This window comes from Martes martes, assembly GCF_963455335.1.
Source record: "Martes martes genome assembly, chromosome: 7".
NCBI classification, from domain to species: Eukaryota; Metazoa; Chordata; class Mammalia; order Carnivora; family Mustelidae; genus Martes; species Martes martes.
Genome location: NC_137894.1, coordinates 99,229,793 through 99,243,385, shown reverse-complemented (window position 1 = coordinate 99,243,385; position 13,593 = coordinate 99,229,793). Strand labels below are relative to the sequence as shown.

The 13,593-nt window shown below is 35.9% G+C and overlaps 1 protein-coding gene across 4 annotated transcripts; it reads left to right on the top strand.

Moving 5' to 3' along the window:
- The first annotated feature begins 380 nt into the window (after window positions 1-380).
- GNPNAT1 (glucosamine-phosphate N-acetyltransferase 1) lies at window positions 381-13,513 on the top strand. 4 transcript variants are annotated; one of them, XM_080807731.1, is made up of 6 exons: window positions 381-785; window positions 5,883-6,050; window positions 7,562-7,624; window positions 9,309-9,436; window positions 10,458-10,519; window positions 12,336-13,513. In XM_080807731.1, the coding sequence occupies exons 2-6, from the start codon at window positions 5,897-5,899 to the stop codon at window positions 12,481-12,483; spliced, it is 555 nt and encodes a 184-aa protein (XP_080663857.1). In that variant the 5' UTR covers window positions 381-785; window positions 5,883-5,896; the 3' UTR covers window positions 12,484-13,513. The 4 variants fall into 4 exon arrangements, with proteins under 4 accessions (XP_080663857.1, XP_080663856.1, XP_080663855.1 ...); XM_080807730.1 differs by having other exon boundaries at window positions 387-549; XM_080807729.1 differs by having other exon boundaries at window positions 389-604.
- Window positions 13,514-13,593: the final 80 nt, after the last annotated feature.

Here is a 13,593-nt window from a genome sequence, read left to right as displayed (position 1 = left end):
TGAGTCGCTGAAGTCCTAATTAAACGGACTATTAAAAGAAGGGGCCACAAGGGTCCTAATTAAACGGACTATTAAAAGAAGAGGGCAAGAGGCCGAACCTCCGGCTTCCGAAAATGAAAGAGGCGCACACTATCAGCACTTACACTGCTTCGCTGACTCGTCCGCTGAGTTATTTCCAGAGAAGCGGAGAGCCGGACGCCGCGGGAAGGCGGAGAGCCGGACGCCGCGGGAAGGCGGAGAAGCGCCAGCCGGTGTCCGACCCTGCGCCGCCGGGAGGCGGAGTCCCCGCGGGGGCCGCCCTCGCCGCGCCCCACGTGCGAGAGCCCGCCTCAGGCCCCGCCCCGGCCCGCCCCTCGCCCCCGGAGCGCCCCCGCCCGCCTGCGCGCGGCAGTACGTCAGCGGCCCGGGGTGGGGCGGAGGCGTTGGCGCTGCCACGTCCTGGTCGCGGCTCTCGCAGCTGCGGCCGCGACGGCAACCGTGGCTCGGGAGGTGACGGAGGAGGTGGGGCTGGCGCTGAAGCCGGATCCGGATCCGGTACTGTGTACCCGGGTGGGTGAGAGTCCGACGGGCCTGGAGAGGAGCGCCGACCGCGAGGCCTCCACGGGTGAGGGAGGCTGGGGGTCGGGGAGCGAGAGCGGGGCCGCGCCGGGTGTCCTGGGGGCCGTCGTGGGCCTGCCTGCACATTTATCAAACAGGTGTGACTGTGCCTGCTGCGCGCGGGGGGAGGCGAGGTAGGCCCGGATGAGAGGTGTTTTTTCCGGGAGCCGCGCATTTGGCTTGGCCAGGTGGGTGCACATGTGGTTGTAGAGCGCGGTTCCGAGCAAGTTGAGCGGACACGCGCCTGGAGCAGAGAGAGGTTAGGGATGAGGGCCAGTGGTCCAGGCGTCCAGCTGTACAGGGGTACGGGAGCAGGGACTGGGGTCGAAACTAACTCTTGCTCAGCAGGCTTCAGCCTTCAGCGTGGAGGATCGAGACAGTTGCTTAGTCTCTGCCGCCATCGGTTTTGAACGGGCACAAATGCCCCGAAACCCCCCTTTATCCGTTCCTTCCCGAGGTGCACCCCACGAAGGTCGGGAGCCGCTTGAAGACATGCTCCTGCTCCGAAGATCACATCCTGCACTGACTAATAGGGGCTTTCACTGCGGGAAGGAGGAACATCCTTTGTCTCTTTTCCCGGGGCTTGTACCCCTAGACACACTGAGCACTATGATTTCCCTTGTAAGAGGAGCTGATGTCTATGTAAACCCAACTTTTAAAATTCATACAAAATGGAAACGGGCGATTATGGAATTAGTTTTGTTAGGTTATACACTAATGAACAAATCTTAGAATGGGTCTCAAGAAATCATTTAGATCAGTTCTGTTTAGGCAGAATTCGCTGACATTTCTTCAAATTAGAGCTACCTATCTGGTACGATGATGTAAAGATTGGTGTCTATTGAGTATTGTATTTTAGAGTTCAAGATGGGAAAACAAGATAGGATTCTAGTCCCAGTTCACTTGTTTGCTGTTGTACCTTGGGGCTCCACATGCTCCAGTTTCCTAATCTGTAGTCTGGGAATAATGCCAGATTATAGGGATCAAAACGATCAGAAAATAGTTTTTAAAATTTTCAAGTGAAGTATAATTGCATAACTTAATAATATGGCCAGGCCTGTTAATCATCAGCGAATAAAATATTCTTTAGATTAAAATTTTAATCAAATTATTATTGAAATTGTTATGAAATTTATATAGACAAACACTAAAGCCTCAAACAGCAAACTTTCCCCTATTCATGTACTGAAGTAATGTTGTGATGGCCCCGTGGCTCTTGAAATATGCTAAGCAGCTTACACTTGGCCTTGGATCATGCTTTTAATTAAAAAAATTTTTTTTTTAAAGATTTTATTTATTTATTTGACAGAGATTACAAGTAGGCAGAGAGAGAGGAAGGGAAGCAGGCTCCCTGCTGAGCAGAGAGCCCAATATGATGCGATATGATGCATGATATGATGCGGGGCTGGATCCCAGGACCCTGAGATCATGACCTGAGCTACCCAGGTGCCCCATGCTTTTAAATTTTTTATATCAACTTTAAAGATCTTCATTCCCAGTGTCTGTTATTACTTGTTGCTCTCAGTTGCTTGTTTCTAGCAGCACCTCCTCGCAAATACACTTTGTATTTTAGTGTGCTGTAGAAGCCAGGAAACCAAATTGTTGAAATTGTGTTCAAAGAATAGTCAACTGAATGAAAACCTGATGATCCTAGTAAAAATGAGTTTGGTGTATGGTTTTTGTGATCTCACTTGTGGCAATTTGGGAATCTTTCTTCTTTCGTATTTTCTGAAATGTGGCCTTTAAGTAAGTCTTATACCATTTGTTATTGATTCACTAGGAATTTACTGGGCTGTTAGGCATATATGGACCTTGTAAATGCATGCTAACTTGGCAATTAAATTGGAAAAGTTCTGAAAACTTTTGTTTTAAGATTTTATTTATTTATTTGACAGCACGAGCAGGAGAACTGGGAGAGGGAGAAGCAGACTCCCTGCTGATCAGGGAGCACCAAGGTCACGGGCTCTGGGATCATGACCCGAACCTAAGGCAGATGCTTAACCAACTGAGCCATCCAGGCGCCCTTAGGGTTTACTTTTGAAAATCAGTCACCCCAGTGATAATGACGAGATTCAGCCTCAGACAGCTGCAATTCTATTTACTGAAATTTCCAAGTTTTGCAGTACTGTGGGCACCCTAAGATGCTAAAATATTTCTTTTGTAAACCAGATTTATCTATTTCATTCCTTTCTAAAATCTTTCGAAATTCGGTATCAAATCACATCCTAGTTTAACTTTCCCAGCATATTTTATTGGGCACCAGCAGAATTTTACTAAATGGGGATGGAGTAAGATAAAGGAAAGTAACTTTAAGTATGGCTTTGTTTTGTAAATTAGGTCATAAAAACATTTTAATTTCTGGTTGCCTGGTTAATGGATTCTTATTTCTATTCAGAATGCTTTGTTTATTGTATTTTGATATGGAGGAAATGGAGGGCTCTTTGTTGAAAAATTAAGAATTTCAAGGCAGTGGCAGCAGAGAGTAAAACCAACTGTGGGGCCCTGGGTAACTGCAGGGTTCCAGTGCCCTTGAAGCTGGCTCTGTTGCCTGGTTTTGAATCCTAACTCTGTAAAATGGGGATAATAATGGTAAAGCTTTCATTGTATTTTTATAAGTTAACAAATACAAAGCACTCCATAAATTTTAGCTACTATTATTTATTTTTATGATCATTCATGGAATAGGACCATCTTGTTAAAGAAAAGCATAGGAAAATATTAGTATTTACTGTTTAAAATTCACTAGTTAAAGGCTTCATAATCCTAATTCTCCTAATTAGAATCCTAATTCTTTCTCTCTTGGAAATTAACTGCATTTTGTTTGTTTTCTAGGCTGTATTTTATTGTAAAGCTGGGCAGCTTTATAGGAAAAAGTAATCTAGTTAACTTGAAATTATTCTAATGTTCACCTAAATTCCCTTTCGAGCTTTCCTTAAATTTCATGGTTACAACTGTATGTTAAATAAAATGATCATCAAACTGTTTAAATAGTGCTTTGCCCTGAAGAAGTAAATTTTTAACACTCTCTGTTTTCTGTATTTAATATATACGCTTTACTTTGTTAATAAATATTTAGCCTGTTTATCTGCATACCCAAAAAACAATGTTGTTACAATGATGTTATTCATCTCATCTTTGAGATGAGAGTAAACCCAAAAGCCTCGGGATCTAATTATCAGGGACAAACAGTAAAGTGCATGCATTAAAGTTTACCTGTAAAAAATGTTTCAAGTGGACTGTAAGCTTGTTAACTTTGATATGAATGATTGTTAATCATCAGAATTTATTTCCTTTCCTTATTAGCCTTAGAACCAGGGATGGTGTTTGTGGCATAACACATTTAAGTCCTTTTTGAGGTGGGGAAAAAGCCCCTTGGTATTCTACATAATAACTATGATTACTTTTTTTTCTTTCCTATTCAAGAATGTTTCAGTTTAACATAAACATATAGATAACTTGTCGTCCTTTTTGCAGCCCCTGTACCCAGCACAGTACCTGACTCATGAATTAAAGATGAAAAATATTAACAAAAATATATAAACATGAATTTTTAATTAGTTGCTAACTAAAATATATCTCATTGAGCACTTGCAGTGTGCTAGGCACTATTAAGTGCTATATATAATAAATCATTTCATCCTTCTAATAATTTTATCTCCATTTTACAAATGAGGAAACAGATTGTCAGAACTGACATTAGCCATAATCGCATTTGACATTTGAACACCAGCTTTACTCCAGAGCTTATGCTTTTTTACGTCTTAGGTTTAAAGCCTGGCTCTACTAATTTTGTGATCTTGGGCAGGTTACTTATCATGTGTTGCCTGCATTTCCTCATCTGTTAAAATGGAGATAATAATCATCCCTATCCTGTAAGATTGTTGAAGTAAATGAATTAGTAGTGGGTAAAAGTTCTTTGAACAATGCCTGATTCATCGGAAGAGCTGAACAAATGTTAACTTCTATTATTACACCATGTTACCTTCCCAAAGCCTCTACTACAGTGGAGCATTACCTATAGGGTTGTGTCGGGTTCCACAGGCAGGAGTTGAATCAAGCTTTAAGGAAAAGTTAAGAGAAGAATTTCCTTTAAGCATATTGTGACTTAGGAAATAGGGAACATAACGGGAGTGGGGTTATTGGGAAAATCGTCATTAAGTGGACTTTAATTTTTTCCCGTTTCTTTCTTTATTTTATGGTAATGTTATGGATATATATCTTTAAAGTCTTTGTTTCAAAGCTCTAGAAGCAAGTATCAAATAGAATAGTTTCTTTAACTGGGTAAAGGAATAGAAATGGAAGTTAGGGGTTGCTTTACAGTCTCTTAATGGTTAGGGAGACCCTGTTCTAACAACACTGTGTTCCACAGACATGCCGCTGCTGCCATTTTTATGCTTTAGTCTATCCTTATATTTGTTATTTAGTCTATTTTTTATTAGACTCCACCTAGTAAGAATCTGCCCATTTCTGAATGTTCAAATTGATCCTTTTATAACAGCATGAAAAACACTGGCTATTCTTAAGCTGCAGATGATAAACTTACATTATAGATTTTTAGAAAATCTGGTGTGAAAACAAAATCTAACAGATACCTTTAATATGAATCTGTCATAGCTAAGACCAAACATTACAATGAATGTAGAGTTAAGTAATTTAAGCCAGTCCATCAATTACCTTCTGTTCATGGTTTGTACAAAAAAAAGACAAGTAACATACCCAGTAAGTCTTAGTGGTAAGACCACCAACAAATAATTTCTTAGCCCAATAATAAAACCCAATAATGAAAAGAAAGTAAAAGCTCATGGAAAGTCAGCTATCCACAGTGCTATGCTAACACCAACCCACAGGAAATATGTATTTTTAAGATTTTATTCATTTATTTTAGAGCACGCATGTCAGCGTGAGGAGGGTCAGATGAAGGGAGAGAATCTCCAGCAGACTCAGCCCAGTGCAGAGCCCAACAGTAGCTCCGTCTCACAACCCTTGAGATCATGACCCAAGCAGAAACCAAGAGCTGTTTGCTCAAGCACTGAGCTACCCATGTGCCCCAGGAAAAAAGTTTTAAAATACTTGCTAGAAAATGCGGTTTTAAAGTTTAAAACTTATAGTCACTTGTTTACTACCTGATGTTTACCATGAGTTTTCTATTTGTGGTTGTGGCATTTATGTTAGATTCAGGATAGAATAAAATAGCTTGCATGTGTTAATTTTTATTAAGTAATAGAATTTCTCACTGATCCTAATTCCATATTAAAATGCCTTACCATTTAAAATTGTTATTTTAGACCTTACTACAAAGATGAAACCTGATGAAACTCCTATGTTTGACCCAAGTCTACTCAAAGAAGTGGACTGGAGCCAGAATACAGCTACATTTTCTCCAGCCATTTCCCCAACACATCCTGGAGAAGGTTTGGTCTTGAGGCCCCTTTGTACTGCTGACTTAAATAGAGGTAGGGACTCCATTTACATATCCTGGTTAGAATTACACAGTTGGTCCTTAACAACATGGGGGTTAGGGCACTGACTCGTGTGCATTTGAAAAATCTGTATAAATTTTGATTGGCTAAACACTTAACTAATTGCTTACTTTTGACTGGAAGTCTTGGCAGTAATAGAAATAGTTGATGTTATATGTGTTATATAATGTTATATGTGTTATATATGTCATGTTATATGTGTTATATAATGTATTCTTAAAGTAAGCTAGAGAAGAGAATGTTAGTAAAATCATAAGAAAAACTTATTTACAGTACTATAAGGTTTTTATTGAAAAAAATCTGTGTATAAGTGGACCCATACAGTTGAAACCTGTGTTATTCAAGGGTCAACTGTAATTGGCATTCTATTTTCTCCAGAAACATGATGGTGCTAATTTTAAAAAATAATGTTTGACTTTTGAATTATTTATTTGTACTTAATTTTTTTTTTAAGATTTTATTTAGAAGTAGGCTCTACACCTAGTGTAGGGCTCGAACTCATGACCCCAAGATCAAGTTGCATCCTCCACCAACTGAGCTAGCCAGGTGCCCCATTTTTATTTAATTTTTAAAGTCACTGAGACAATTCTAATATGTATATATCAGGGCTAAGACCAGGTATTACTGTGACATATTTCAAATGACTTAACTACAACAACACTCCTTCCTAATTAAGAATCTGAAAAGACTTTTCAAAAAGGTAAAATTATCATCTATAATGGCACATAAGGAAAAATCTTCTCTAAGAAGCTGGATGGGGAATGAGGGTGGAGATATATGCCTTGGATAAGTTGCAAAGGTTTTGTTTACATATATTTTATATTTCTTTTTTTAATGTCTAAATTCTCCAAATGATTTCTTTAAATTTAATGAATTTAATAAAAAATCAACTTTTTTCATTTTTGTAATAAAATCAACATTTTAGTTTTCTTTTTGGTAGGAAATTTAAAGAAACTAATTTTGGTCAAGCTAATTATCGAGTGTGTAGAAATCTAGATTATCAAAGTTCTAAAATGTTCACATTTAATTTAACATTAATGAAATTAATCAGGAATCTTTAAAAATTAGTCTCAGTATTATTTATATTTTATCTTAAAAATATTATCATATTTGGTCATAATGATAATCTTGCACCAAAGCATGTATTTGGGAAAGTTTGGCATTCCCTGCATCAAATTTAATGCAAATTACATTGAAAAATATACCTGCTAGTTTTATAAATATTGAATCATTAAGGTCTGCACTATTCCAAAAATCTTAGGCAGGCAAAAACATTGGTAGAACCTATTATTGTTTTATGTAGTGATTATAGAAAGAACAGGTCTCAGTTTAATCTTTTTAAATAATAAAAATTAATTTTAAAATGATCACAGAAAGTTTTGAAAACACAAGTGCCCATAATCCCACCAGCTTCACACACTGCTTCTTTTGATAGGTCTTTTATTTGGTCTTCTAATGATCTGAAATCTGTTTTTCAAAACTAGGTTTTTTTAAGGTACTAGGTCAACTGACAGAGACTGGTGTTGTCAACCCTGAACAATTTATGAGTAAGTACTACACCCTCTTTGCCTGAATGAAAAATAAAGGGAAACACATTTTTCATTTGGAGCTATGCTCAGTGTCTGCTTGTGTTTTTTGTTCAAATAGCTGGAAATTATTCCTATAACAATTAGCTATTATTTAAATGTTTAATGTGGCTAACCTGTTCTAGAATCCAATTGTAGTAATTATCCTGTTTTACAAAATACCTTTTTTTTTTTAAAGGTTTTATTTATTTATTTGACAGAGAGAGAGAGATCATGAGTAGGCAGAGAGGCAGGCAGAGAGAGAGAGAGGAGGAGGAAGCAGGCTCCCTGCTGAGCAGACAGCCTGATGAGGGGCTCGATCCCAGAACCCTGAGACCATGACCCGAGCTGAAGGCAGAGGCTTAACCCACTGAGCCACCCAGGTGCCCCCAAAACACCTGACTTTTCGATAATTTCTGTAGCTAGGTGGCAGCTCTAGAGATTGTTTTATATTGTAGTATTTTTTTATGTGGTTAGGTTATTCATGGAAATTTCATCACCAAATAAAAAAGGGTAAGAAATTATGTTCTAAATTTAATTTGTCTATATTGAATTTTAAGATTAACAGGTATCTTCAAATTTATAGTTTAGCCCCCTTTTTTTATACATGAGAAAGTGGAAATCCAGAGAGGTCAAATAACTTAAGATCACAGGTAGTAATTGGTAAGGAAAAGACTAGAACCTTCCTGACTCTATCCATTGCTCTAACACTATCCTCCTGTTTTCTATAATTTCATTTCCTTTACTAGGTAAATTTCTTCATTTCCTTCACTAGGTAATTTTGTTTTGTACTCTATCTGACCCTCCCAAGATGAAAATCACCATTTTCTGATTCTCACTGTTTTCCTTCATTTTTATATCTTCTTTCCCCCTCCAGAATCCTATCTAGAACAAGACTATGGAAATAAACAGTATGTGAGAATATTAGGCTGTTTTTATTCCTGAATTCCTCTTTGAATGCATATCAGATTAGATGAGAAACCCATTATTTTGGCAATATGAGTACTAAAAGTCAATTTGAGAGGAAAGTATTCCGTCTTTGCTCCTATTTGCCATATGACTTTGAGAAGATTACTTAGAAATGGAGACTTTTTCACCTAGTTCACAGGTGCTTTCAAAACAAGCAAAACTGAGAACTGTTTCTAAAAAAGAAGTCATGTAGTCATTAAACACTTCAGGACACAAAGGGAAAGCTGAAAACTACTTTGTCAAAATATTTTGAAGGCAGAAACTGAAAAATTACAGAATGGAGCCATGTAAACATTCTTACTAAAATTTGCAGTTTTGTTCTATTCAAATATCGAGTGTAAAGGTTAAAGAAATTGACTTAAAGTAAGTTATGAAGATATTAAAAGTCTTCATTAGTCACAGAAGTGGCAACATCTACAATTTATTTGTATTATAAGTGCTGTTCATCTTAAATAGCTGTTAATAGTTGTACTTTGCTGGCAGATTTTTAAAATGTATAGACCATATTCCCATTGATGATTTACTGATGTTTTAACCACTTGGTCATTTCTAATAATACTTTCTTTAGAAACAAAGTATAAATCACCATGATGAAATAGCTTCAAATATTCAATAATGAAATAAGCTAATCATAGTATTTTTATGGTACCTAGTAAAGTTTAATGTCTACCACATAACACTTTTCCAATTTCCACAGAATCTTTTGAGCACATGAAGAAATCGGGAGATTATTATGTTACAGTTGTGGAAGATGTGACTTTAGGACAAATTGTTGCTACAGCAACTCTGATAATAGAACATAAATTCATCCATTCCTGTGCTAAGGTATGTGTTCACGTTAACACTTATGAATAAAATGAACAGGTGTTTTCTAGCAAAACCAACTTCGAGTTTCCATTAAACGAATCTTATTTTCTCACTGCATTTCATTGTAAAATGAGAGTTGTATTGCCCTGAAAAAAGCTCTACTTATAGAAATCACTTAGTAACATTTTCCCATTGTGTTCTGAAGTTAAGAGGAAGAAAATGTATTAATTATCTGAATTGTTTGCAAAAAATTGTTCTGCAGTGTCAGATGGTATAGTCCTAGAGAAACCAAGTCAGCATCATAAAATTTGGCAGTAATGATTAGAATACGTATGCTATTAAAAAAAAAACAAACAATACTTTGTATATAGATTAACACAAATTTTTAGCAGTCTCCAAGCAGTTAAAGGGTTCAGAATATTATATAATTGACCCTTGAACATGGGAGTTAAGGACGCTGACACCCCCCCCAACTTCTTGAAGTAAAAAAGCTGCATGTAACTTGACTCCCAAAACTACTAATAGCCTGTTGACTGGAAGTGTTACCAACAACATAAACAGTTGATTAACATGTATTTTGTATGTTATGTATATTATATATGGTATTTTTATAATAAAGCTAGAGAAAAGAAAATGTTATAAAACAAAATACTTCTGTGAAGTATGAATTTTGGTGGGGTTTCTTTACTAGAAATTAATAAATTGTATTTGGATGTTTGAAAGAAACTGCTATTACGCAAGGAATATGATGATGTAGTATGAACATGACAAGATTACATTTTGGTGATGTGGATTCTGAAATCTGCTTTAAAACAGTGGGGTGGACTAAAAAAAAAAAACAAAAAACAGTGGGGTGGGAAGATTTAGAATATAGACAAAAAAAGATTAGGCTATAAATTGATTCATTGTATTTCCTCTATAGTAAATTAAAAAAGGCTTGCATTTTGGTTTTTGAAGTTTGTTTACAAAACATCAGTGAATTATGTCACTTGCTGAATTAGCTAAAAATGCCTAGTCCTTTCAAACATTTTATTTTCAGAGAGGAAGAGTAGAAGATGTTGTTGTTAGTGATGAATGCAGAGGAAAGCAGCTTGGCAAACTGTAAGTAGGCAGAAACAAGGTATCCCTGGTTAGATCCTTTTTCTGTTACCTTAATAGTGTCTTGCTCAGGTATTTGTTAAAAAATGTTCTCCTATTTGAAGTCCTTTTTAGATGTCATTAATTAGGCTCATTCTGTAGCTTAAACTAAATTTAATGAAGAAACAAAGTATTTTTATGTTTTATCATGAATTTTAGAAATTCGAAGTATACCATTTTATTGACTAACATTTTTATTAACTTTTTTTTTTAACATATAATGTATTATTAGCTTCAGGGGTACAGGTCTGTGAATCATCAGTCTTACGCAATTCATAGCACTCACCATAGCACATACCCTCCCCAGTGTTCATAACCCAGCCACCCTATCCTTCCCTCCCCACCCCCCAGCAACCCTCCATTTGTTTCCTGAGATTAACAGTCTCTTATGGTTTGTCTCCCTCCCCAGTCTCATCTTGTTTCATTTTTTTCCCCTCCCTACCCTCCAAGACCCCCTGCCCTGCCTCTCAAATTCCTCATATCAGAGAGGTCATATGATAATTGTCTTTCTCTGATTGACTTATTTAGCTAAGCATAATACCCATTCTCCTACTAGTAGGAAACAAGTGATTCATCCCAGTTTCCCAGTCATATTTAGAAACAGGAAATGTTCTCAGTCTTGTGAGTTTTAGAAACATATACTAATAGAGCCTTTCCTGTATAATCCCTTATGCATTTATCTAAATTCCTTAAAATAAATGTTTCATAGGTTTATTGCCTATTTTATAAGCTAGAACTTACTTCTTAATACCATCTCTTCTGAGTTTTAAAGAACTCACTCAATAAATATTAAGTCCTGCTATGTGCCAGATATTATTCAAGATATTTGGGATATATCATTGAACAAAACAGACCAGCTTCTAGAAGTCCACTTACTTCTGTCATATCTTTTATAATTTCATAACTTCAGCCAAGATGTGCTTTCTTCAAAATGATTACTACTTTTCAGTGTATGCAAACATGAGAGAACTCTCCAAGCAAATTTCGTAGCTTTCTAGTTTTTTTTTCTAAGGCAGTTAAAATCATATATATATATATATTTTTTTTTTAAAGATTTAATTTATTTGAGAGAGAGAAAGAGGGAGAGAGCAGGCGGTGGGAGGGGGAAGAGGAGAAGACTCCCCGCTGAGCAGGGAACCCAAAGTAGGGCTCTATCCCAGAACCCTGAGATCATAACCTGTGCTAAGACAGATGGTTACCACACTGAGCCATCCAGGTGTCCCTAGAATCACATTCTTATACTGGGTTTGGATTTTTTAAGGATTTGAAAAATGTATCTTTTTGCTTTGTTTCTATTTAATACTAATTTATGTGATAATTCTTTTACAAATACTAGCTTTAAAATGATAAAGAACAATGCTATTTACTCATTACATGTGGGAATTTTGACTGTTCCTAAGTAGTTTGAACAGATTTAGGAAAAAAATTTTAAACTTTGGCCATATTTTCTTAAAAAGATTGACAGTCTTCAGTGTTAACATTAATCTTAAACCTATTTTTAAAGATGGTTTAGGGTGACTTTAGTATTGTCCTATTTATTAATGGGCTAGAGATTACTGGATAAAGTATATTTGAAACAGTAAAATGCTTTGGGTAAATTAAATGCTTTCTCCCTTATAATTTGAATATTTAAATGAATATAGTGAGAAAGGTCATGTTCTAAACCTGTTTCTAATATAAACTTGTTTTATTTATATAATTTTATTCATTCATATTGAGTTACTCAAATGCATTTTTATTAACAAATGCTCTATGCTTCCCCCCACCTTTTGAATTTCAGGTTATTATCGACCCTTACTTTGCTAAGCAAGAAACTGAACTGTTATAAGATTACCCTTGAATGTCTACCACAAAATGTTGGTTTCTATAAAAAGTTCGGATATACAGTATCTGAAGAAAACTACATGTGTCGGAGGTTTCTAAAGTAAAAAAGACATTTGTAAAGTAAGAAAGACATTTTGTCAAAGGAGCTAATGCAACAAGGCAATACTCTTCCTAGAGTTAAAACACTTTGTTGCTGCAACCCAGTGACCTCCATAAATTCTGGATTGAAAAAAAAACATGGTAATACAACAAATATAATGACATTTAGAAGATTACTTTGGGCTGGTGGGATATGCTGTGAGTTTAGATTACAAATGAATATTATAAAGGGGATGATTTTTAACCAAAGGAATATATTTTTAACTTGAATCTTTTCTTGCATTGTATTTTTCTAAAGTTTGGCTTCATTTCTTTGTAGTTAGAGTATAGGTAGTAAGGAGTTATGTGTCTGCTATCTGTACTGCTCATTAAAAAAAAAAAAAAGCATACCATGAATAAGGCTGTTATCACATTCATAAAATGAATACTTTTTTCCCATATATCATGTGAAATTGGATAAGATATAACTAAATATAGTGCAGTCCAACAGTTGTTAATCCTGTTACTATACTGGTAAACAACCTGGTCAGCCTTTTAAAGTAGAAATGAAAATTATAAAATGTGACGATTCCAAGTAAACCGTGCACATCTAAAAGTTTATATAATTCTTGTGCAGATAAGTTACCACCTGTCATATGTGAAGTATAATTATTCATTGTTTAAAATACCTAAGAGCAAATATAAGGTACTTTTTAACAGTAAATTAAAAAATCTTGGTATATTAAGTATTTCTAACCTGATTTCTCACCTTTTCATCGATGTCTGAAGCCTTTCTTCTTAGTAACATTTTTATGAAAAATAAATAACAAAACTGAGTGGAATATTTAAATATGTATCATACTGCAATTGTTATATCCTTAAAATGCTGATGGAAGCTTTTCTGTTTACTGTGATTTTCATGGTACTATTCTGGTCACTATCTTGTTTTGATTTTATTTATTTTAATTATTTTTTTTAAGTTGAAGAATTCGATATTTTGTTAATGGTTCTAATCTTTTGCATTCCATGTTACATTAAACCTGTTCATACAATGAAGTTTTTGTTAGAATTCTAATGTCTTTTTCTTGAGTCTTCTATTGAACTATTAGGTCACATCCTGGTTCGTAAGATTTCAG

Excerpts from the sequence above, each read along its gene's own strand:
- GNPNAT1 (XM_080807731.1), top strand. The coding sequence starts at position 5,897 with ATGAAACCTGATGAAACTCCTATGTTTGACCCAAGTCTACTCAAAGAA. Across the intron at positions 6,051-7,561 it reads TACTGCTGACTTAAATAGAG|GTTTTTTTAAGGTACTAGGT; the intron begins GTAGGGACTCCA and ends TTTCAAAACTAG. Across the intron at positions 9,437-10,457 it reads TCATCCATTCCTGTGCTAAG|AGAGGAAGAGTAGAAGATGT; the intron begins GTATGTGTTCAC and ends TTTTATTTTCAG.